Source organism: Perognathus longimembris, chromosome 1 (assembly GCF_023159225.1).
Source record: "Perognathus longimembris pacificus isolate PPM17 chromosome 1, ASM2315922v1, whole genome shotgun sequence".
In the NCBI taxonomy this organism is placed as follows: Eukaryota; Metazoa; Chordata; class Mammalia; order Rodentia; family Heteromyidae; genus Perognathus; species Perognathus longimembris.
The window spans coordinates 6,595,620-6,618,312 of record NC_063161.1 but is presented as its reverse complement, the minus strand read 5'-3'; the positions used below and the strand labels follow the sequence as shown (position 1 = coordinate 6,618,312).

General features: G+C 60.4%; 1 protein-coding gene across 1 annotated transcript in view; it reads left to right on the top strand.

The window, feature by feature from the left end:
- The window catches only part of Cacna1i (calcium voltage-gated channel subunit alpha1 I), a 48,404-nt gene that overhangs the window by 5,495 nt on the left and 20,216 nt on the right, over window positions 1–22,693 (top strand). Inside the window, 10 exon segments of the mRNA XM_048340287.1 lie at window positions 3,936–4,095; window positions 8,042–8,357; window positions 9,268–9,360; window positions 11,513–11,819; window positions 14,190–14,605; window positions 19,902–20,053; window positions 20,949–21,134; window positions 21,337–21,454; window positions 21,596–21,751; window positions 22,135–22,228. Of these exon segments, the coding sequence (XP_048196244.1) occupies window positions 3,936–4,095; window positions 8,042–8,357; window positions 9,268–9,360; window positions 11,513–11,819; window positions 14,190–14,605; window positions 19,902–20,053; window positions 20,949–21,134; window positions 21,337–21,454; window positions 21,596–21,751; window positions 22,135–22,228 (1,998 nt within the window).

Below are 22,693 nucleotides of genomic sequence, written 5' to 3'. Positions count from 1 at the left end.
GCCCCTGGCAGAGGCTGGCTCGCGCCCCGCGATTTCTACTTGAGCCGGGCTGGCAGAGCGGCCACACTAATCCGGGCTGACAGGTTCTGTCTGGAGGGGAGATGGTGGTGAGGAAGCGCACCCCCTCCCTCCCACGAAGGGTCCCCCGGGGCGGAGCGCTTGCCCTCCCTCCCCTGAGGGCAGAGAGCCAGCGGCTCTCTCCCTGTGGCCCCTGGCCTCCACCCCGATGCCACCCGCTTCGGATGCCCAGGCTGGACCCCCTCTGCTGGACCCCAGGTCCCGAGATCTCATGAAGCGACTTCCTAAGGATAGACACCCCCAAACCTGCATGTCCAGATGGAGCCCAGCCTCTCCTGGCGGCCACCCCATGACCCTGGCTGCTCAGGCCACAGACCTGGCACCGCCCGGCCTCCTTCCTTCCTGCCTGGCACATCCCCTGCTTTGGCTCCACGATCTCGACGGTCGGCGCACCTCTAGAGTCCATCCCGAGCCACTTCCACGGCTGTGTTCGGCTGCCCCAGCCCCCTCCCCCCCCCCGCCCCCCGTCCCCCAGCGTACGGCGGTGGCCCTGGTTGGTCATGGGGCCAGCCCAGAGTCTGATCGCACAGGGTGGGGCCGGGGAGTGGTGTTCCTCTTTCCCAGGCCTCACCCCAGGCCCAAGGGAGAGCTGTCACCCCCAAGGCCACGGTTGTCATCCTGGCCACAAAGCCCACAGGCTCTGGGCAGGACAGGAGGAGCGAGCAGAGGCCCCCGCCCTTCCCGCCCCCCCCCCCCCCCCCGGCCCCCAAGCCACAGTGTTCTAGACGCCATGACGGAGGGAGGTAACTAGTAGCACCTCACACGGCACCAGCTCAGTGCTGGGGACCAAAAGAAATAAAGAAGAATCTAGGTTAGGAGGCTCCCACCTGTCATCCTAGCTACTTAGGAAGTGGGATCGGGAGAATTGCACTCCACCCCCTCCCCCCCAAGCTCACATAACACAGTGGTGTTATGTTATGTTATGCGGTGGCCTGTGCCTGTCACCCCAGCGATGGGAGGGGAGTGAGTAGGAGGAGGGCTGTGGTTTGAGGCCAAACCCAAGGCCCGAGCTCAAAACTAAGCCGAGCAGAAAGGGCTGGGGGTGCGAGCCAAGCGCCGGAGTCGTATTTGTCTCCTTGGCAACTGTGAGGCCCTGAGTTCAAACCCAGTACTGCTACAAAGGAAGGAAGGAAGGGAAGGAAGGAGGGAGGGAGGAAGGGAAGGAGGGAGGGAAGATGGAGGAGGGAGACGGACAGGGGGAGAGATGACTTTGCCCGTGTGTGGGGGCCTGGAGGGGCTCCAGACGCTGGGCTGTCACAGCTCCTGCCTGGACAGTGGCCATCAGAACGTCCTGCGGGCCGAGGGCAGGAAGGCCTGGGGCTGGGGCAGTGTGAGCAGGGGTATGTGGGTATCACTAGTCTTGCTGCGGCCGCAGGCAGAGGAGGGGTCAGGCTGGTGTTGGGGGCCGGGGCCAGGCTGAGGACCCATGAGCCCCAAGGGGACTGGAGGGGGTGAAAGATTTGGACTTTCCCCACCAGTGAGCTCCTTTGTTGGTGTCCTGGGCTTTGTCACGCTCTGAGGGTCTTGGTGGACAGGATCTGCTGCTCCTTAGAGGTCAGGCCACTGGGACCGGAGGGGGTGAGGTTTGCCTCAAAGCCAGCCAGCCCTGCCTGGGCTCCAGCGTGGGTGCTGTATATCAAGTGTGCTGGGTTCTCCTCTGCTTGGCTTGGGGGAGGGGGCTAGCCGTCCATCATCTCCGCTGGGCCCTCCTGCAGCCTGTCCCTGGTCAGAGCCCGGACCTGGCTCCTGGCCCAGCAAACCCCTGTTGAAAGCGGAGGTGTGCGTGTTTGTAGAGGGCTTTGTGACCAGCTCAGGTGAGAAACAGGGAAATCAGTGGGGGCTGCCTGAGGGAGGAGGGTGGCTGGGGAGGGGGTGGAGGGAGTCCTCGGGGAGGGGGATGTGGGGGCAGGTGGTGACCTGAAGGCAGGTGGCTTGTGGACCCTGTGTCTCTCTTCTGCCTCCATGCAGGCCTCTGTCTGTGGTCTGTTCTTCCTCAGTTTGCCCTCTCTGCCTCCCTCCGTCTCTTCTCTCTCTCTGTGCTTTGCCTCTAGCCGTCTCTGTCTCCTCTGTCTCTCTCCTCTCCTTGCCTGGTGTGCCCAAGTGCAGGGACCGCGAGCAGTGTCACCATCCGACCCGTCTCGGCTCATGGCTTGACCTAACACATAAAAGAAGGATTAGCTGGGGTCTCTGGGGCTCCATCCCTAGCCCCCTAATCCTACGCCCTCCCTTCCTCTGGCACCGAGACAACGAACTCCTTCAAAGTCCCTAATTAGCTAATTATGCCTACACTCTGGGGCCCTGGGACTTGGCGGCCCGGGAGAGCGGCGCAGGCAGCTGGGGGCCGCTGGGTAGAGGGAGGGGGAATGGACGCGGTTCTTGGATGCCAGCCGGGGCGGGCGCTCAGGAGCCGCGCAGAATCTCAATATCCTGGAGAACAAGAGAAATATAATTAATTGAGCCACAAAGGCTGCCTTGGGGAGCAGCCGCGGAGCGGCCAGGCTGGGGCCCAGCCCAGCTGCCTCTTCCAGGCAGTTAGTTCTGTTCCAGCCTCCTGTCCAGCTGCTGCCGGGCTCCGAGCTCCGGGCACCCTGGCCTGCCGCCTCGGCCTGGCCTCTCCGATGGCCCTGCCCGCAGCAGGCCTCGCGCCGCCGATGACCACGAGGACGTGGGCTCTTCTCCCGGCTGTCTGCACAGAGCTCTCTCACCTTAGGCCTCCCCAGCAGCGACCTCCAGGTCCAGCCTCCGTACCCACGCGTGGGAATGAATGAATGAATGAATGAATGATAGGAGGATCTAGAGTTGACCTAACTTTGCTGGATTCACTTGGTCGGGTTACGCGGAGGCTTGTGCCATTTTCTGGCTTCGTCCCTGCGTACCCCTCTCTCTCCTGATTCGGGGAGGGGGGCTGTAGCCCTGTGCCCAGGCAGGCTCTCCTGAAAGGAGGCTGACCTAGTTTCATGGGAAGGGAAGATGGGGGCGGGCATTAATTATTGATCAGAAATCACTGCAGAGTGTGTGATGTAAATCTAAAATAATTACCCGCGTTAATAACCGCCCCTGCATCACCCATGGAATCAATACAGATGTGGACAGGGACTCTGCACCTATCGCCGCCCTTCTGCCCTCCCCTCTCCAGCCTTCTGCTCTCTTCCCTTGATTTACGGTTCACAAGTAGTCATCGAACAAATGCTGACCGAGCCGGTCTTCTGGGCCTGAACGCAAGGCATGCTGGGATTTCTGAGGTGACTTTGAGGCGGTCTCTGCCCACAGGTGCTCACAGACCACGGGATGAGACAGGAGGGCAGGCAGGCCGGAAGGCTACCTGTGCAGTGTACAACCTGTTCCTAATGCCCGAGGCCAGGTCAGAGGTGCCGAGACAGCCTAAGCCGGAGGAGTGAGAGGTGAACTCAGGGCTCACTGATTTAACAAGGCTGCGGTGGTTGCATAGGAGTTTGCTGGCATGTCCCAGGAAGGTTAAACAGCACGGAGAAAAGCATAGCCTGAAGAAAGAAGGCTAGACGTGGCGCCAGGCCACTTGGTTTAAATCCAGGCCCTGCTGCAGGCTTAGCTGTATAAAATAAGGTGCTGATTTTTAAGTCCCCGGGAGAGCGCCGCCGGCCTGTAAGTCTTGTGAACGCCTGTGCATTCATTCCCCCACGATCTGGTATCAGTGCATCGGGGCCCAGAGCCATTTTCCCGGCTCTCCGAGCAGAGGGGCACACGTGGAGGAAAAGGTCACAGGGAGGCTGGAGAGGGAGGGGTGAGCCCTGTGCGCCAGCCCTCCTCTCTCTGCCTGTGTCTGGGGACGCCTGCCCTCCTCTGCGCCCCGTGACCACCCCTGTGCCCCCCTCCCCCAGGCATGCGCATCTTGGTGAACCTGCTCCTGGACACGCTGCCCATGCTGGGCAATGTCCTCCTGCTCTGCTTCTTCGTCTTCTTCATCTTCGGCATCATCGGCGTGCAGCTGTGGGCCGGGCTGCTGCGGAACCGCTGCTTCCTGGAGGAGAACTTCACCATGTGAGCGTGTGCGGCCCGCTTGCGGGTTACCTGGCCCGGTGGTGTTTGGGGCTCAGAACCGAGGGGGAGGGGAGGGGACACGGCCCACGCTGACTCCTGGGGACAGTGAGGACAAAGCACGGCGAGCTCAGTAATGCCAGGGGGACTGGCTCCCGCCAGGCCCACTGGGCCCCAAACAGCCCGAGCTGGCGCGTGCAAACTGAGCTCCCCCCCCCCCCCCCCCCGCCCCGCCGGGAGGAGGAGAGTTAGGTTAGTTGTCTGAAAAATCTGTCACCTTTGGAATCTCTTCTTCCCTAGTAGTAAGACAGACAGACAGACACACAAGGCAGACACCCGCGCGTGCCTTTGTGTATACACACCTACGTACATACGCGCCTACACACTGGGGCGTGCAGCGCGCACACTCGTATTGTGTGAGCGTACCGCCGCGCCCCGGCTCTGTCCTGGGTGCGGGAGTCCGACACCCGTGCCCGCGCTCTCTGATGCTTGTGCCGGGGCTGCCCCGGGGCCCTGGGGGCTGACCACGAAGGCCTCCCCTGGCACAGGGACCCCGTGGGAGGTGGGGGGCGCTGCTGTGGGGGCTGGCTGAGGCCTGCAAGGGCGGGGACACTGAGCGGAACTGGAGGGGACACTGGGTGGAGCTGGCCCGCTGGCTCCTGGTTGGGGGGAGAGCACTGTGGGATGGGGGCCGTGGGTCGGCCCGGGAAGGGGTGCCTTGTGGGCCACAGGGGAGGAGGGGTCACATGGCAACACTCAGAAGAGGCCCGGCGCAGGCGGGAACTCTCGGCTTTGGGGGTTCAAGGCCCAGACAGGCCGCTCTATCCCCTGAGGATCTTTTGTGCTCCCTTCTGGGGCTGATCCATTTCATTATCCGGGTGAAGCTCTCATGCCCCTCCTGCTAGTGGCTTGCCCTCCCTCCCTCCGTCCCTCCCTCCGTCCCTCCCTCCCTCCCTCCGTCCGTCCCTCCCTCCCTCCCTCCCTCCCTCCCTCCCTCCCTCCCTTCCTCTCCACAGCCATACAACCCCGTTAGACTTCCTTGGTGGGCTTCCTCACCTTCTGATAACTCACCTGGCAGCTAGCTGTTTGCTTGGGTCTCTGGTGACTTGGCTCTGGGGGCCACTAGAATGGCCTTGAGTTCAAGCCCAAGAGCCACCCATTCTCCTCCACACACGCGGAACTCCGCCGGAAGTTCTATGATCTGAGCCTCTCACAGCCAGGGGCCGAGCCGGGCTTCTTAGGAGACGGCCACAAAACGAAAAGGAACGGCAAAACCGAAATCAGATACAAAAGGACTCCTTTTTTTGCGTTTTAATTTCTAAAACTGTCATCATAAAGGTTACATGCAGAGAGGTTACAGTTACGCAGGTCGGGTAAAGAGTTCGTTTCTTTTTGGACAGTGTCACCCCTTCCCCTGCTTCTCTCCCAGTTTTTCCCTCCGGTCCCCACCCAGAAAGAACTCAAGAACTCCCCGGGTTTTCAGGAGTGATGGCTTCCAATCAGGTTGGAATGAAACCCTTGCAATACGGACAACTCAAAATCCAGACTATGCCCAAACCAACCACAAGTTGATTAGAAAAACAAACACAACCTAATTAAGAATGGCCCCTCAGCCCTCAGCCAGTCTGCCTCCTCCCCGGGGTGGTTGGAGTGGGCTGGTCAACTCCTGAAAAGGCAGGTGTTCTGTAGCATTCATCTTCTGGGAGCTGCAACGGCACCCACTGACAGAGCGGTAACACCACCCCTTAGCAGCATGGTTAGAATGGGGGGGGGGGTTCGGTGATGCCCTGCTGTGTGTTCCTGGAGACTTAGTGCATCGTCCTGTAAGGCTGGCCTCCGCCATGAGAGCTTAACACACGAACAGTCTCAGCCCAGTGGCTCCAACTCTGATACGTGATTTTTTTTTTGTTTAATGGCTTACATTGACCCAAAGATACGGACACCACCTCCTGTGAGTCTTTCTCAGAGCCTTGTGCGTGCTAGGTGAGCGCTTCACTCCATGAGCGACACCGCTAGCTCTCTATCCGTCGCCCCCCCCCACCTTTGTTTGCTTTGGTTTCTAATTTGGCTTTTGAGATTTGATCTCACTAACTTGGTGTAGGCTGGCCTTGAATTCAAGGTTCTCTTGCCTCCACATCCCGAGGAGCTGGAATTACAGGCGTGTGCTATCATGCCTGGCTGGCTAGTGAGGAGACCTAAGAGCCCCCCAGATCCCAGAAATCCAAGCCAATAATTGGGTCAATGATTAGTCATTCGTGGAAATGAGGAAGGAGCCACTTTTTACTCTAATCATGGTGTCTTTCCTATACTTTCTCCATCTCTTTCACTCTCATAAGTGGGATTGCATCTTCTGATGAGTAGACCCTCGTAGCTCAAGAAGGAAGTTCAGCTCTTTAGTCAGTTTTTTTTTTTTTTTTTTTTGGCCAGTCCTGGGGCTTGGACTCAGGGCCTGAGCACTGTCCCTGGCTTCTTTTTGCTCAAGGCTAGCACTCTGCCACATGAGCCACAGCGCCACTTCTGGCCATTTTCTGTATATGTGGTGCTGGGGAATCGAACCCAGGGCCTCATGTATATGAGGCAGGCACTCTTGCCACTAGGCCATATCCCCAGCCCCAAGTCAGTTTTTTTTTTAAGCATGGCTGATGGTGTCTAGTTTAAGACCTCTTTCATTTCATATTTCACATTTGGGTCTATTCCATCTGCAAAGGGATTTGTGTGTAGTGTGTGCCCAGGGCTACTCAGTCACCCCTGCGTCATTTGTGGAAATCACCAGGTGCCTTTATTAGAAGCAGGTGACCAGATGCATCTGATTGTCACCGTCAGATGACATGTGACTGTTGGTGGGTGTTGCCAATTGTGCAAGGATTGCACTTGTCTGCCGGCAGTGCTTGTGAGCGCTGGTCCCCAGGGTCGGTGTTCCTGCGTGGAAATGCCCGTGTCGGTGGGTCAGGATGTCATCGTTACCTGTGTTTGCTCTTGTTTATGACCCTGTCTCTGTGACTTTCCACTCACCTTTCTGGTCCCAGGACGGTACTACCACATATTGGATTTGTCATTTCTAGTGGTACAATAGACTACTGTCTCTTTCTCTCCTCCCTTCCCTCCCTAGTAATATTGGAGATTAAACTCAGGCACTCTACCACTAAGGCGGACCGCCAGCCCTCTTGGCTTTCCTTTTCGGCTATGGTCTGCTTTTGCCCCAGTTGGCCTGTGAGCCTCCTACTTATTCTTCCAGTGTGTCTGTGATTACAGGTGTGCACCACTATGCCCAGCCTCCATCTCCCTCCCTCCCTCCCTCCCTCCCTTCCTTCCTTCCTTCCTTCCTTCCTTCCTTCCTTCCTTCCTTCCTTCCTTCCTTCCTTCCTTCCTTTTTTTCTTTCTTGTCTGCCTTGATTTCTCTCTCCCATCCAGATACATTCTTTTGTTTGGCAGTCCTCAGGCTTGAACTCAGGGCCTGAGCACTGTCCCTGGCTTCTTTTTGCTCAAGGCCTAGCACTCTACCACTTGAGCCACAGCGCCACTCACTTCTGGCTTTTTCTATCTATGTGGTGCTGAGGAATCGAACCCAGGGCTTCTTGTATACAAACAAGGCAAGCACTCTACCATATTCCCAGCCCCCCAGATACAGCCTTGCACCACCTGGACAGGAGTGTGGTGAAACGCAGCTTAGTCTCCAGGGTGGGCAGGGTAGGGACTGTCTGTGATTTATGGATGAGAAAAGTCCATGGCAGGAAAGGGGCAGGGACCGGCCCGGGGCTGCACACGTGGCGGAGATGGGCGGACAGAGGTCTCGCCCTCATCTTCTAGATCAGTGAGATCCAGCACGTGCTTGTCAAGTGACGGGGGCCTGGAAGGTGGGTGTGTCAGACCAGGAGCTAGACGGAGGTCGGTGCAGGCCCCCCGGTGGGCCTGGAGCAGCCACGGTGCTCCTGACGTCTCCATTCCACAGACAAGGGGACGTGGCCCTGCCGCCCTACTACCAGCCCGAGGAGGACGACGAGATGCCCTTCATCTGCTCTCTGTCGGGGGACAACGGCATCATGGGCTGTCACGAGATCCCCCCGCTCAAGGAGCAGGGCCGCGAGTGCTGCCTGTCCAAGGACGACGTCTACGACTTCGGGGCCGGGCGCCAGGACCTCAACGCCAGCGGGCTGTGCGTCAACTGGAACCGCTACTACAACGTGTGCCGCACAGGCAGCGCCAACCCCCACAAGGGCGCCATCAACTTCGACAACATCGGCTACGCCTGGATCGTCATCTTCCAGGTGAGGGGGGGGTGGCACCCCGGCACCCTGGCACGCTGGGGCGGGCGGCGCACGACGGAAGCCTCCCCGGCTGAGGCCCCGAGGTTCACGGAGAGGAAGTGTGCCAGGCCCTCGCGTCACACGAGTGTTAAATGGAGTTTCGTCCCACCCGGGCCCACCCCAAAGCCTGGAGGCCCCCGCGGATCTGGCGGGGAGATCTGCTCAGGGTACAGATAAGATTCCTGGAGGGCTCCGCGGAGGCGGTGGCCTGCCGTCGTGGTCATCTCGTCAGAACCTGGGCCAGAGCCTGTGTGTGTGTGTGGGGGGGGGGGAGCCCAGCAGCCACTGAGGAAGGGAGCGGGGGTTCAGAGGACGGGGAGCTGAGAGCGGGGAGCTGCTCAGCTCAGCTCAGCTCAGCTCGGGGCTCCGGCTCTGAGGCTTTGTCCCCGGCATGCAGGAGAGGTCTCTGCATCTGTTTCTCCCCAGGCTGCCCCAGGCTCCTTTCTGGAAGGATCCTGGGGGGGGGAAGGATAGGTGGAGGGACGGTTGTGCCAACTTTAACCGGTCCCCACTCCCTGCTCAGCCAGGCTGCACCCCAGCCCTGCTAGGGGCTCTGTCATCCTGCCTACTGAGGAAGCAAGTGGGGCTCAAGGGGTTAAGGGGCCCAGGTAGTGAGCCTGAGCCAAAGCACAGAGACCCTTGCTTTTCCAGCCTGCCCCCCCTTCTCCCCTCCCCCTGCCCCGCCCTGGGATTGTGGCCGGGAAGTGGCTGGGCTCCGGTGGTGTGGTGTTGAGCCAGTGTCCTCCCCTCTGGGGACCCCCCGTTCCTTGGGGATGGAATTGCCGTGCGTTATGCAGCCCAGCACATAGTAGGGCCTCAGCGTGAGCTGCTCCCGGGCCGGCGCGTCAGGCTTGGTGCTCTGGTCCCGCAGGTGATCACCCTGGAAGGCTGGGTGGAGATCATGTACTATGTGATGGACGCGCACTCCTTCTACAACTTCATCTATTTCATTCTGCTCATCATAGTAAGTGCCGGGGAGCTGGGGCTCAGCGCATGCTTGGGCCCGGGGGGACGGGGAGTGGAGGAGGGCCGGGTCCTCGGGGAGCCCTCCGCGGAGCAGGGGGGAGGCAGCAGGAAGGACTCTTGGTAAATGCAGCTGACTAGCCCGTGATGGAAGGGGCTGCTGGAAGCATCCATCACCTTCGATGGCCTTCATTTTTCATTTCTAGACATTGAAGTCCAGCCGGTTGCTTCTGCTTATCTTTCTCTGCTCGTGCCTCTAGGAATACATTCTTATTGTGACCTTAGCCGAGGGTGCAGCCCCCGCCTGGAGCTTCTGCAGGGCTAGGGCTTGTGTCCCCCCCACCCACACCCCGCCCCCGTTCCTAGGGCTGGAGACAGGAGTGTCGGAAAGCCCGGGGCTGCTCGTGGACAGAGGTCAGCCCTAGGGTGGCCTGCTGGGGTTCCCCGGGATGTTTGAGGCTCTCTTGCCTCTCAGGAAAGCAGGAAGGGGGCGGCTCTGCACTTTGAGCTGTCAAGAGTGGGTGATGGATGGGTGGATGCATGAATGAATGCGTGAGTGAGCGAATGCATGGGTGAATGAACGGTAGAAAGATCGGGAAGGCTCTATCTACCCTTCCGGGCCAGCCCCTCCTGCCTCTTCCCACAGAGTCCCCAGAGCCGGCGCATCTTCCTTGTCATGCCTGACTGCAGCTTCAGTCATGGCACAATTCCCAATTGTGGAGGTGACTCACTGGGGGGGGGGGGGGAAGAGCTGTCTTCCTCCCTGCCGGAGCGAGGCGGGCATCTCCAGGGGTGGGCGAGGGCGTGCTTTGGCCGCGCGGGGACGGTGCCCCATCCTGAGCTGGTGGACCTCGCGTGGGGGTGGGGAGTGAGGACAAGCCCGTGGCTGACCGGAGCGGCACCAGCTGCGAGCCTTCCTGTCAGGGGTTACCCACGGAGTGGGTCCGAGTCCTGCGGAAGGGAAACAGAGACCGCTGGGGTTGCTAGAGGAGCCCTGGGTTCCGGAGGGGCTGGGAAAGGCTCTGTCTGCTTCCTGCTGGTGGAGTGAAGAATAGAGTCTGAGCCGGACGCTGGTGGCTCACGCCTGGAATCCCAGCTCTTCGGGAAGCTGAGATCTGCAGCTCTTGGTTAGAGCCAGCCCAGGCAGAAAAGGCCACAAGACTTCTTCGCTCCAGTTAACCAGCCAAGAGCCATGGCTCAAGTGGTAGAGCTTCAGTCTTGAGCAAAAAAGCTTGTGTTAGGCTCTGAGGTCAAGGCCCAATACTGGCTGGCTCTCTCCCCTGCCCCCCCACCCCCGTCTCTCTCTCTCTCTCTCTCTCTCTCTCTCTCTCTCTCTCTCTCCCCCAAAGTCCACATGAAATGGGCTCTTGAGTGCTCAGTAAATGTATCCTGCTGTCCTTGTTGCAACCTCGTGGGATCCCAGTTGGCTCTGCCCAGGCTGGAGGGTGCCAGGAGAGCCGAGGACGCTGAGTTTGCTGGTGCTGGCAGGGTGCAGGGGCTCCGTCTGAGCCAACACGCTGCCTAGACCCGAGAGCAGGGTGCCCGGCCCGGGCCACGCCGCCGGTGGGGGTCCTCGGGCCTCCACTGCAGCCCCAGTGCTCCCTTCGGACGGGAAACGTCCTCGGCGTACCTTGCCCGAGCGGCCCCTCCCTGGACGCGGTGGCCCCCCCCCCCCCCGCGAGCTGTGGGCCAGGGCTTGGGACCCCCGGGCTTGGCTTAGCAGCCGCTCTGGTTGGGCCTTTCTGTAGAGCCAGGCCTCTCAGAGATCTTTTCCTGTCCCCGTCTGTGTCTGTGCCTCTGTCTCTCTGTCCCCCCCCCCCCCCCCGTCCCCCTTCCTTGCCCCTCCGCTGTCTCGACCTCTGACCTCTGCACCCACACCCTTGGATTGCGTCCTCCCTGAGCCTGCCCTCTCCACCCGTTGTGCTCTCGGCACCCCGGCTCTCGCCTGTCTCCCGGCTCCGCCCCTTTTCTCCGTTTCACGTCTCTGACCTGTCCTTACCCCCTCTTCTTTCCCCATTTCCGCCTCTGCCTCGTCTGTCTCTCCCTCTTCCCGTCTCCCCGGCACTCTCCGTGTCGTCCGGCCCCTCCTTCACCTCTGCCTCCCTCACCCCACCGTCCCCTCTGTCCCTGTCCTTTCCTCCCGCTGGTCACAGGTGGGCTCCTTCTTCATGATCAACCTGTGCCTCGTTGTCATAGCAACCCAGTTCTCCGAGACCAAGCAGCGGGAGCACCGGCTGATGCTGGAGCAGAGGCAGCGCTACCTGTCCTCCAGCACGGTGGCCAGCTACGCCGAGCCCGGCGACTGCTACGAGGAGATCTTCCAATACGTGTGCCACATCCTGCGCAAAGCCAAGCGCCGGGCCCTGGGCCTCTATCAGGCCCTGCAGAGCCGGCGCCAGGGCCCGGGGGCACCGGCCCCTGCCAAGCCCGGGCCCCACACCAAGGAGCCCAGGCACTATAGTAAGTGCCCCCCCGCCCCCAAGGCTGCTGTGCCACTCTCCGGGGACTCGGAAGCCACCCTGAGTCACAGCTGCCGGGCACTCGAGAGGGCTCTGGTGGGCTCAGGTCCCCGGGACTTTTCGAATGTGGGTGGTTTATTGCCTGGGAGCTCGGGGCCTCCTGCTGCCCTAAGGAGTTCACTTCTAGGGTATCCCAGGAGCCACTGAAGAGCGTGCAATGATCTGCCTTCAGTCTTTAGAGCAGCCCTGGGGGCCGCAGACTGCGTCACCTCTGCTGCTCCCTGCTTACCAGAACACTGGGCACCCAGGGCCACGACCTTTCCCTCACCACCACCCCCCCCCCCGCCCCCAAAGGCCTGGTGTGTTGGGATAATCTGCACCCAGTGTTTTGCTCCTGCCTCTAGGCCGTTTCTCGTACTGAGCGTTCCCAGCTTGTGTCTGGGGGCTCAGGTTCAGGATGGGGTATCCTTGGAGTGCATTTGGTCTGTGAAGCAGCCCTGTGAAGGGGGCCAGACTGGCCGTGTCATCCCCAACTTTCAGATGAGAAATTGGGGTGCAATGAGATGAGGGTGTCACAGAAGGTAGCCCAGTACATCTGTGACGAAGCTCAGTCACGTGGCATGCCAGGGGTGCAGGGGGGGGGTGTCTTTGCTGAGTGTCTGCCTCCAGGGGCCAATGCATCAACCCTTGGAGGAGGCCCCTCAGGGCCCCGGGGCCAGGCCAGGGCCAGCCTGCTTTCTCCCAGTCGCGGCTGAGGACGTCGTGGTCCCTGGGCGGTTCCCTGGAGCAGCTGCAGAGTGTGGCCAGCCGCTCCCTGGGTGATCCTCAGGCCCCGCAGCCCCACCGCAGGGCTCCGCCTGCTTCTGTGGAGCGGGGCTGGCCATGTGATCGTGAGCCACAGGGGTTCAGAGCCCCAGGCTGCACCCCAGGACGCTCACTCTGGGAGTCTGGGAGGCCAGCAGGAAAATTCCTCCTCGGAGCTGCCACCCCTTGTTTTTAAAGCTGGCAGGTCAGGCGTGGCCGGGGAGGAGGCTCCAGGTGGGGGGGGGGCGGTGCTGGCCCCGCAGGGAGGTGGTAGGGGTTCTGGGGTCTGTCATCTGCTTTCCTAGAGGACTTGGGAGGGTGTTTACTTATTGGGGCTTCCTGTGCCCCCATCCTTTCTCCTTAGCACTGGTGGGAGGTCTCAGGGGGCCTTGGGCCCCCCCAACTCTGTTCCCCACTGTGGGAGCAATGACGTGGGACTGGGGAGGGCTTTGACCTGCCCTCCAGGGCCGAAGCAGTTCCTGGGCATCTGGTTACAGAGTGTGCATGAGTCCAGGAGCCCTGACCCAGGATTAGGGGACATCTGGAGGCAAGTGTGTAATGAAGCGTAGACATCACAGGCTTTTCTTTCTCTTTGACACCACTTTTTTTTTTTTTTTTGCTTACACAAGCAAAATGTGTTTATTTTGGGAAAAACATAAAGAAGCCGAACCAATCAGAGCGAGGCCTCTGTGAAGCCTCTCTGTGCTGGTTGGCAGATCACAGCACTGGAGTTCAAGGCCAGCCTAGCTTCTCAGAGATTCCTAGGGGGTGGAGAGGATGAAAGTCATGCCCCCCCTCTCCCCCCGCCCCCCGGGGACAGGAGGGAGGGTGAAAGCCAAGCCCCTTGCAGGCAGGCCCTGGAGAGAAAGCCACACTGCCCACAGGCTAGGAGAAGGTGAAAGCCCCACCCCTCATGGGTAGTAGAGAGGGCAAAGCCACCCCCTACCCCCCAGCCCTCTGACTCTCACTAGAGTGGAGGGAAGTCCTGGGGCTTCCAGAGTGAGACCTGGCCTGGCCTGGGGCTCCAGGTCACCTGCCATCTCCTGTCTACACAGGGATGGGGAGCTCGGGAAGGTCATGGCTCCTCTGAGGGGCGTCCACTTTCTTCTATAAGAGCCTGGCTTTGTCACTACACAGGGCCAAAGCCTTAAGAGAGCATGTCCCTTCCCCAGGGCAGACCAGGCCTCTCTGGGTGGGGCTGGCTTGTTCTGGGCGGACCCTGTGGGTCTCCAGAGGGTTGGTTGGATCGGGTATGGAACTGATGGCTGGGTTTTTTTCTGTGTGTGTGTGTGTGTGTGTGTGTGTGTGTGTGTGTGTGTGCACATGCTGGTATGGGGTTTGAATTCAGGGCCTGGGCTTTCTGGCTCAAGGACGGCACTCTACCACTTGAGCCATGGCTTCACTTCTAGCCTTTTGCCGGTTAATTGGAGACAAGAGTCTCATCGACGTTTTCTGCCTAGGCCGTCTTCAAGCCGGATGCTCAGATCTCAGCACCCTGAGTGGCTAAGGATCGTAGGAATGAGCTGCCAGCGGCTGGCTCTGATGCTGCCCTCTGTTTGCTTTTCAGAGCTGTGCCCTCGGCACAGCCCCTTGGACCCCACTCCCCACACGCTGGTGCAGCCCGTCTCCGCCACGCTGGCCTCCGACCCTGCCCACTGTTCACGCTGCCGGCAGGAGGCAGGCCGGCGACCCTCAGGCCTGGGCAGCACCGACTCGGGCCAGGAGGGCTCAGGCTCCGGGGGCTCTGGAGAGGCCGAGGCCCATGGGCACGGGTCCCAGACCAGCGAGGAGGGGGCTTCCTCGGGCCTGGGGAAGGAAGACGAGGAGGAGCAGCCAGACGGGCCGGCCTGGCTGTGCAAGGATGTATGGCGGGAAACGCGAGCCAAGCTGCGGGGCATCGTGGACAGCAAGTACTTCAACCGGGGCATTATGATGGCCATCTTGGTCAACACCGTCAGCATGGGCATCGAGCACCACGAGCAGGCTAGTGCGGTGGAGTGCCGGGCTCGGGCTAACTGGGGCGGGGGGGAGGGGAGAGGGGATCCAGGCCTGTGCCTGGCTGGGCCTGCGTGTCCGTGTGTCTGTCTACTTGCCCCTGGCTGAATTGAGAGCGTGTGTGTGTGTGTGTGTGTGTGTGTGTGTGTGTGTGTGTGTGTTCTCAGTGCCCAGCCCAGGGCCGTGCTTCAGCTTGGGTGTGTGTGTGGGTGTGTGTGTGTGTGTTCCGTAGGGTGAGGGGATGGGAAGGAGGGGGTCACTTCTTTGCACCCTGTGCTGCACAGATCTCCCCAGTCTGCGCCTGAGGTGAGAGACTGGATGACAAGTCCTGGATCCATTTGGACAAACACTGTTTTCTGGCTCGGGGGCCCTGGGGGCGTGGCTCTTCTACAGCACCCCTACTTGGCAGCTGCACTGCCGAGGCCTGGGAAGGGGAGGCCCTGCCTTGAGCCCCTCTCAGGCAGTCAGGACGCGGTCTGCGTCTCTAGAATCCCTCGGCGTAGCCAGCTTCTTCCTGTGAGCCCCCGCTCTGTGCCCGGTGGGGGTCCCACGCTCAGTCCCGGTTCATCGGCTTCCCAGGCACGGGCTCCACGCAATTCACTGGCACTCGGCCCCTGGGGTGCTGCTGGTTCATCAGCTATCCTGACTTAATTAAAAAGGTCCCCCTGGAGGGCCGGGGAGGGCTCCGCAGGGTGAAGCCGGGAAGGCAGGCTGCCTGGGCCCCTCCTCCCATACGGCCCTGGCACACAGGCCGCGGGACGGGGTGGGGGGCAGCTCTCATCGGGGGGCTGGCATGTCTGAGGCCTGCCGTACCAGAGCTGGGGGCTGCCCGTGGCTTGTGGGAGCCAGCTGGAGAGAGCCAGTTTCCTCGTGTGGGAATTTTACAAGCAGTTGTTTCACTATGGAGGAAGTATTTACACCATGGAAATTGGCAGATGCTACACATCGGGCTGTTTTTCACAGACCAGTTTGTTAGCACAGTGCAGGGTCCTGCTTCCCTGAATCCCTCCAAGGGCCCCCCCACAGCGAGGGGGGCCCGTGCTCTGCCCTCCATCCTGTCTGCAGTCCTTGCTGAAACCTGCGCAGGGCCTCCAAGGCTGCCCCCTCCATGTCTTCCGCCCACTCTGCAGGAGCTGTGGGTCTGTCTGTCTGTCTACCTATTACTTATCCTCCCTCCCTCCCTCCCTCCCTCCCTCCCTCCCTCCCTCCCTCCCTCCCTCCCTCCCTCCCTTCTTTCCTCCTTTCCTTCCCTGCCCTTCTCTTCCCTTCCCTTCCGTCCCTTTTCTTTCGTGTGCCAGAATTGGGCACCATCCCTGAACTTTTGGCCTGGGCATCGGTCCCTGAACTTTTTCACTCCAGGCTGGCGCTCTAATACTCACTTGAGCCACCCTTCCATTTCTGCCTTTTTGGAGTGGTTCATTGGATGTAAGAGTCTCCCAGACTTTAGTGCTTGGGCAGGCTTTGAACCATGATCCTCAGATCTGTCTCCTGCGTAGGATTACAGGTGTGAGCCACCAGCCCTCGGGTGGCACCTCTTCCCTGGGGATAGCAGATACCACAAGGTGGTCCCCACTAGGCTGGGAGGAGCTCCCGCCCGGGTGGACGGTCCATGCTGACTTGGTGCCCTCGCCTTAGGAACGGGACACGACTCACGGAGCACCTCCTAAGGGCCAGGCCCTAAACCAGCCTGGTGAACCTGAGTCCTCACAACTGCCCCCCCTCCCACAGCCCCCCCCCCCACTTCTAGAGCAACTGGAGAGGCCACACCTCCTCTGGCTGGGGATCTGTGGGTCCCCGCGCCCCCAGGGGGGCTGGGAAGGGCCAGGGCACCGGGAATTCTGGCGCTCAGTCGGGCCCTCGTGACTCAGTCCCGAGCGGCCAGACTTTTGTTTGAGCCTTCTGCCACCAGCCTCGGGTGAGTTTACCATCCGCTGTCTGGAGCCACAAAAATTAATTAAAGAAAAAGTGAGGAGGAGGAAGCATTTTTAAAATGTTCTTTTTTTAAAGCCGCTCCGAGTGGCAGCCATTGTTTGGTGGTGCTCTGTGCAGGGCCGGCTGGTATTTTTTGCTTCCCCAGACATTGCTCCGCGGGAACTGATCCACCCCCAAGTTTATTCTGAGCATTCCCTGCTAAGGTGGCACCCACAGAGAGAGGCCACCCAGGACACGGGGGAGGAGGAGGAGGGACGGACGACCACACGAGCCAGGCCGGCCGGGAGATCTGTGTGACACCGTAGGGCGCCTAGGGCAAGCTCTGGACTGGTCACCCAGCCTCTCCGGTCACGGGGAACAAAACTTAGGGTGTCCATGGCCCTTAGGGAGGTCACTGCTGTAATGGGGGAGGTGGGGGGCGGGTCCTCTGGCAGCGGCCCCCGGGGGCAGGCGGAGTGGGTGCCTCATCGCCTCTGGGGACACAGCTTGGGGAGGTGGAGGGGCTCTCTCTGTCGATGTGGCCAGGCCCCGAGTGTGCTCAGCAGTTGTGGACGGTCGGGTTGGAGTTGACATCAGGGAGCTCTGTCTGCAGAGTGAACCATGACTGGGGGACAGACTTGGCAGGGTAGGCGTGAGGGGGCCCACTCTTTCCCCCCTAAACTGTGGCCTGGGCCCCCCCTCCCCGGGGGTGACAGCCTGGGTGACAAGTCTGACTCTACTTCTCTCTTCTGGAGCCCCCCGGTGGGCCCATGTCTCCCCCTGGGCTCCCCTTGCCCTGCGCCTGGAGGATGGTCAGGGCTGAATGGGCAGCAGGCCAGGGTGCAGAGCCCCTCCCTGGGATGGAGCTCACCCCACAAGTCAGGGCCCACTTCCCAGGGGACTTCCAGGGGCTCAGCCCACGTCGTTCTCCTTTCTGGAGTCCCTGTCAAGTCGCCGCCACCCCAGGTCCAGGGTGACTTTGGGATAATGAAGATGGGCTGGCTTAGTGGCTACCATTCCCCCCCGCCCCCCTCCCCAGCCCTAGGGTTTGAACTGAGGGCCTGAGCGCTGTACCTGGGCTTTTTTTGCTCAAGGCTAGCTCTCTACCGCTTTGAGCCACAGCGTCACCTTCCGTTTTCTGGTGGCCATTTGGAGTCTCGCAGACTTCCCTGCCCGGGCTGGCTTTGCATTGGGATTGTCAGATCTCAGCTTCCTCAGTGGCCAGGATTACAGGCGTGAGCCCCCAGGGCTTCCCCTCCCCCCCCCCCGCCCCTGGCTAGGATTTAAACCCCAGAAGGGTTCAAGGAGCAGAGGCTTGGATGTGAACGGTAGTCAAGCTAGGCTTCCTGGGGGACCGTAGCACCAGAGATGAATTCCCGAGCAATGAGGTCCTCAACGAGACAGACAGCTCAGACATCTCCCACGGACCCTGAGTGTGGAAGAGAGTGTGCAAAGGGCAGGGCAGGCAGGGGGCCGGGACGGCCCCTCATCCCCAGTGACCTTGAGGCCTGTGCTTTCTGTGGTACTAGGTCATCCCAGTCCTTTTGTTAAAATTTTATTTTATGTCCGTGGGTGGTTTTCTCCGTGCGTATCTCTGAATCTCCACGCTCTGTCTTTGCTGCCTGAGCCCCATGCTCATGTCTGTCTGTCTGTCTGTCTGTCTGTCTCTGCCCATCTCCCCGTGGCTCTGTCCTGGCCCTGTCCCACGCTGCCTCCCAGCCTCTCGCGTGCTCGGTGTGTTACGTGCATCCCGCTGCCGCGCCCCAGCCTGTCTCTCTCCCGGAAGAATGCTTTGGGGAGCGACGGACGGCCCATTAGGAGAAGGGTAACAGGTGTGCAGAGCCTGGAGCGGCAGCTGCTGCGGGGAAGGGAGCCCGCGGTGACCTTTGGGGGACAGCAGCGGCCCTGCTGGCGGAGCGGAGCGCGGGAGCGCGCCCGCCAACACCCGCGTGCGTGGCCAGCGTGGGCTGTCAGCCCCCGCCTTCCTCACCCCCACGGCCGCGGTTGGCGTGGGCCGGAACATGGCCGCTCCGAGCAGTATCTGAGCCCTCCCCGCGAGGAGGAGGTCTCTCAGGGGGCCCCCCCACTCCCCTCTCGAGACCGTTTTGTGTCGTGTCAAATGTATTTGCAGATGGAGACGGCCCATCCTCTTTCATCTGGGCTGGCGAGAGGAGCTGGCGGTGTGATTGGGTTTCCCGGGAGCTAGGCGGAAAGCTGGGGGCTGGGTGGTTTTTAGTTTCCCTTCTCCTTTTAAGCTACCTGGAATCAAAGTCAGCCCCCCCAGGGCTCCCTGTCGCTCCCTGCGGGAGGGCTGAGCTGGCTCCGGGGAGGCCGCCCGCTGTGGTCCTTGCGCTCACCTTCCAACCCAGCCCCTGCAGTGGCTGGGCGGCCCAGCACCCTCTCTGCGTCTCCGTCGCCAACTGTCTTGGATCTCTGCTGAGATGGCGCTTCCCTCAGGAGTTCTGGCTTCCCGACACTGCCCTCCACCTGCCCTCAGTGGCCCTCTTGTCCTGAGTGCTGGGCCTGCTTTGTGAGCGTGGCTTGTGGGGCTTTGCCACTAGGCGAGAGCTGGTCCACCGCAGGAGCAAAGCCCAGAACATTGCAGCAAAACCCCCACGGGTCTTCCAGCAGAAGACGCAGATGGCAGAAGGACGAGTGAATGAATGAGTGGGGGGGGGTGTGAATGAATGACGGGGTGGGAGGGCTCAGGTGAGGCTCCAGTCCTGTGATGGGGCCGTAGCTTGGAGTCTGACTTAGAGCAGCAGCCCGCCCTGCTCCGTTCACTCCCGCTGAGCCCCACCTCAGTTTCCTTGCCTCTTCAGCGGGAGGCCAGTGGGGGCCTGGCCGGCTGTTGGGCGTCAGGCTCAGCAAGGAGCACATGGTCAGGGTGGAACAAATGGCTCTTCAGTCGACTGGCACCACCGTGATCACCAGGCCGATCCTTCCTGGGCTCCCAGAGGAGCCATGAGGGAAGAGGAGGGGTTTGGAGGGACCCCTACTCATGGATAAGGGAAGGAAGGCTGAGTGGCGGAGGGGACCGGCCCTTTGCAGGTCACCATCTGCTGCTAGAAACCGCGGGGCAGCCCTGGGACCGCGCCGGTGGCTTTGGGCCTTTCTCTCGACCCCTTGGGGTCTCAGCGTCCTCCGAGAGCCATTGTAGCAGTGTTCTGTGCGTGGGCCATGCTTGGCAGGCAGCAGGTGCCCGCCTGTGCCCTGCAGTGGGAGCCGTGGCAGTTCTCTCTGCGGGCAATGTGGGGACCACTTCTGAGTTTGGGGGAAGTGGATCTTGCAGGAAGAACCCCAAGGTGGCAGAGTTGAGGGGCGATGACACAGGCCACAGGGTCACCTTTCCCCTTTCCCAATGTCCCCACAGCCGGAGGAGCTGACCAACGTCTTGGAGATCTGCAATGTGGTCTTCACTAGCATGTTCGCTCTGGAGATGATCCTGAAGCTCGCTGCCTTCGGGCTCTTTGACTACCTGCGAAACCCTTACAACATCTTCGACAGTATCATCGTCATCATCAGGTACTTCCCCTCGCCCCCTGGCCAGTACAGAAAAGGGACCAAGGAAACGGAAGCACACTTCTATGAATATCTTCATTTATTTTCGTGCCATTACTGGGGTTTCAGCTCAAGATCCTTTGGCCTTGCACTCTTGTTCAGCTTTTTACGCTCAAGGCTGGTGCTCTACCACTGGAGCCGCAGCTCCACGTTTGGCTTTTTTGCTGGTTAATTGAAGAGTCTGGGTGACTTTTCTGCCGAGGCTGGCTTCAGACTTCAGTCCTCAGATCTCAGCCTCCTGAGTAGCTGGTGTGAGTCACCAGCAACCAGCCCAAACGTGTATATGTAAGCTGGTAATTTAGCTATCTCTGTGCTTCAGGATAAACGTGTTAAATAGCAAGATGTTAGTAGCAGGTTTAGACCATCCTTCCAAAGAAGAGCTGTGCATCAGAAATACTTAGAAATAGCTGCATGAACTGTCACGTGACAGGAAGGTATCAACCATTTCAATTGCCCACAAAGCCCTAGGTATGCTCATTCTCTCAGGCTCATTTGCAGTCATAATCAAAAGAAGCATGAAATCCCCAAAAGAGGGCAGTCACATTCATTGAGCTTTCTAGATTTTAGCCACTGGGCGTGTGCGTGTGTGTGTGTGTGTGTGTGTGTGTGTGTGTCCGTGTGTCCGTGTGTCCGTCCGTGCACTCGGGGCTCAGAGGTGCTGGTTCAGGGAGTGCAGTCGGTGCATCATTCATTAAATGCATGAGTGAACCGAGGCTCTGACTCTTCATCCTTCTGTCCTCTCCTTCGGATTCCGCCCCCTTCTCCTTCTGACCTCCCGCGGACCCCTCCTGCCTGCGGGGGTCCCTGTGCCCTCCCTCCTTCCCTCCCCCCCCCCCCCCCGCCGCCCGGGTGGCCACAGCATCTGGGAGATCGTGGGGCAGGCGGATGGAGGGCTGTCGGTGCTGCGCACGTTCCGGCTGCTGCGGGTGCTGAAGCTGGTGCGTTTCATGCCCGCGCTGCGGCGCCAGCTCGTGGTGCTCATGAAGACCATGGACAACGTGGCCACCTTCTGCATGCTGCTCATGCTCTTCATCTTCATCTTCAGGTGAGCCCTGCCCACTCTGGGGACCACGTCTGCGGCCTGGCCTGCCCGGGCGGGGGGGCGGGAGCCTGTGGACACACTCGCCTGGGTCCCGGCGTGAGTCCTCGTGTCGGCGTTCAGTGCTGGTGGCTCTGGGGAAGGTCCTCGCCGCCCCCAGCCTCAGTATTCCTATCTATCCCTATCCGTCCCTCCCCGCCTCCCGCAGCATCCTCGGAATGCACATCTTCGGCTGCAAGTTCAGCCTGCGCACAGACACGGGGGACACCGTCCCCGACAGGAAGAACTTCGACTCCCTGCTGTGGGCCATTGTCACGGTGTTTCAGGTGAGAGGCTGCAGCCCTGCATCCTTGTGTTCCAGGTTAAACCATCCCCGGGCAGCAGGCTTGGGAGGGCTGGGGTCTGGGCCGAGGGGGGGGGTAAGGGGGGGAGGGGGACCCAGTGCCGACTCATGTGCCCCTCAACAGATCCTCACCCAGGAGGACTGGAACGTTGTCCTCTACAACGGCATGGCCTCCACCTCCCCCTGGGCCTCGCTCTACTTCGTCGCCCTCATGACCTTCGGCAACTATGTGCTTTTCAACCTGCTGGTGGCCATCCTGGTGGAGGGCTTCCAGGCTGAGGTGACCGTAGCCCTGGTTTGGGGGAGTACCTCCATGGGACCCTGCAAGCCCCCCCGCCCCCGGGGCAGGGGAGAGGCAGCCTGGAAGCATGCACATGGAGGCTGTGGGTTGAAGAAGGGCCAGGCCTCTCCATCTGAGATCCCAACGCCCCCATAACTGGGTCTCCACACTCGGCTTCCTTCTTTCTCTGAGGCTCTGGGGACACTTCAGCTGAGGAAGTAGATGTTTGTAGCCTAGGTTGTCATTAGCTTCTCTTGTCCTTTTTCCAAGCCTCAGCTTCCTCATCTGCAAAAGGGAAGTAGAAATACTCATTGAAAACTTCAGGATCGGTGGGAGGGAAGGGCTACATTGACCTCTGTTCCAACGTGGCGCTGCTCTCCTAGGGTGACGCCAATCGATCCTACTCGGACGAGGACCAGAGCTCATCCAATATGGAGGAGTTTGACAAGCTCCAGGAGGCCCTGGAAGGCAGCAGAGGTAAACAGGCCTCTGCTTGTCTCCCAGAGCCAGAGAAGCCTTCCCTAGATATCCAGGTGGACACAGGACACATCTGGCTTCCTCCTTGGTCAAGCCCAGGCCCAGGGGTGGTTCTTGTGCTGCTCTGTGCCCTGTGTTCAGTTTTTACATTCACAACTAAAGGCGATGCTGAGTCTCAAAAGGACAGACAGACATTCACGAACTTTCTAGACCCCAGCCAGAGGGGCAGCGGCAGCCCATAGATTCCCTTGCTTAGAATCCTGGAGCCTTAGGATGTGGCTGGGGTTCCAGTCCTGCCTGGTCCCACTAGAGCACGTGGAACAAACCTCTCCCAACCCCTGCCCAGTGCTTCCGTGAGCCAGGCATACGGTCCTTGCCTGTTTCCTACCGAGTGAAGCTGATCCCAGCATAGAAGGCAAAGCTCTCGGGCATAGTTGAGTTCCGTAGGCTCACGGGATGGTTGCG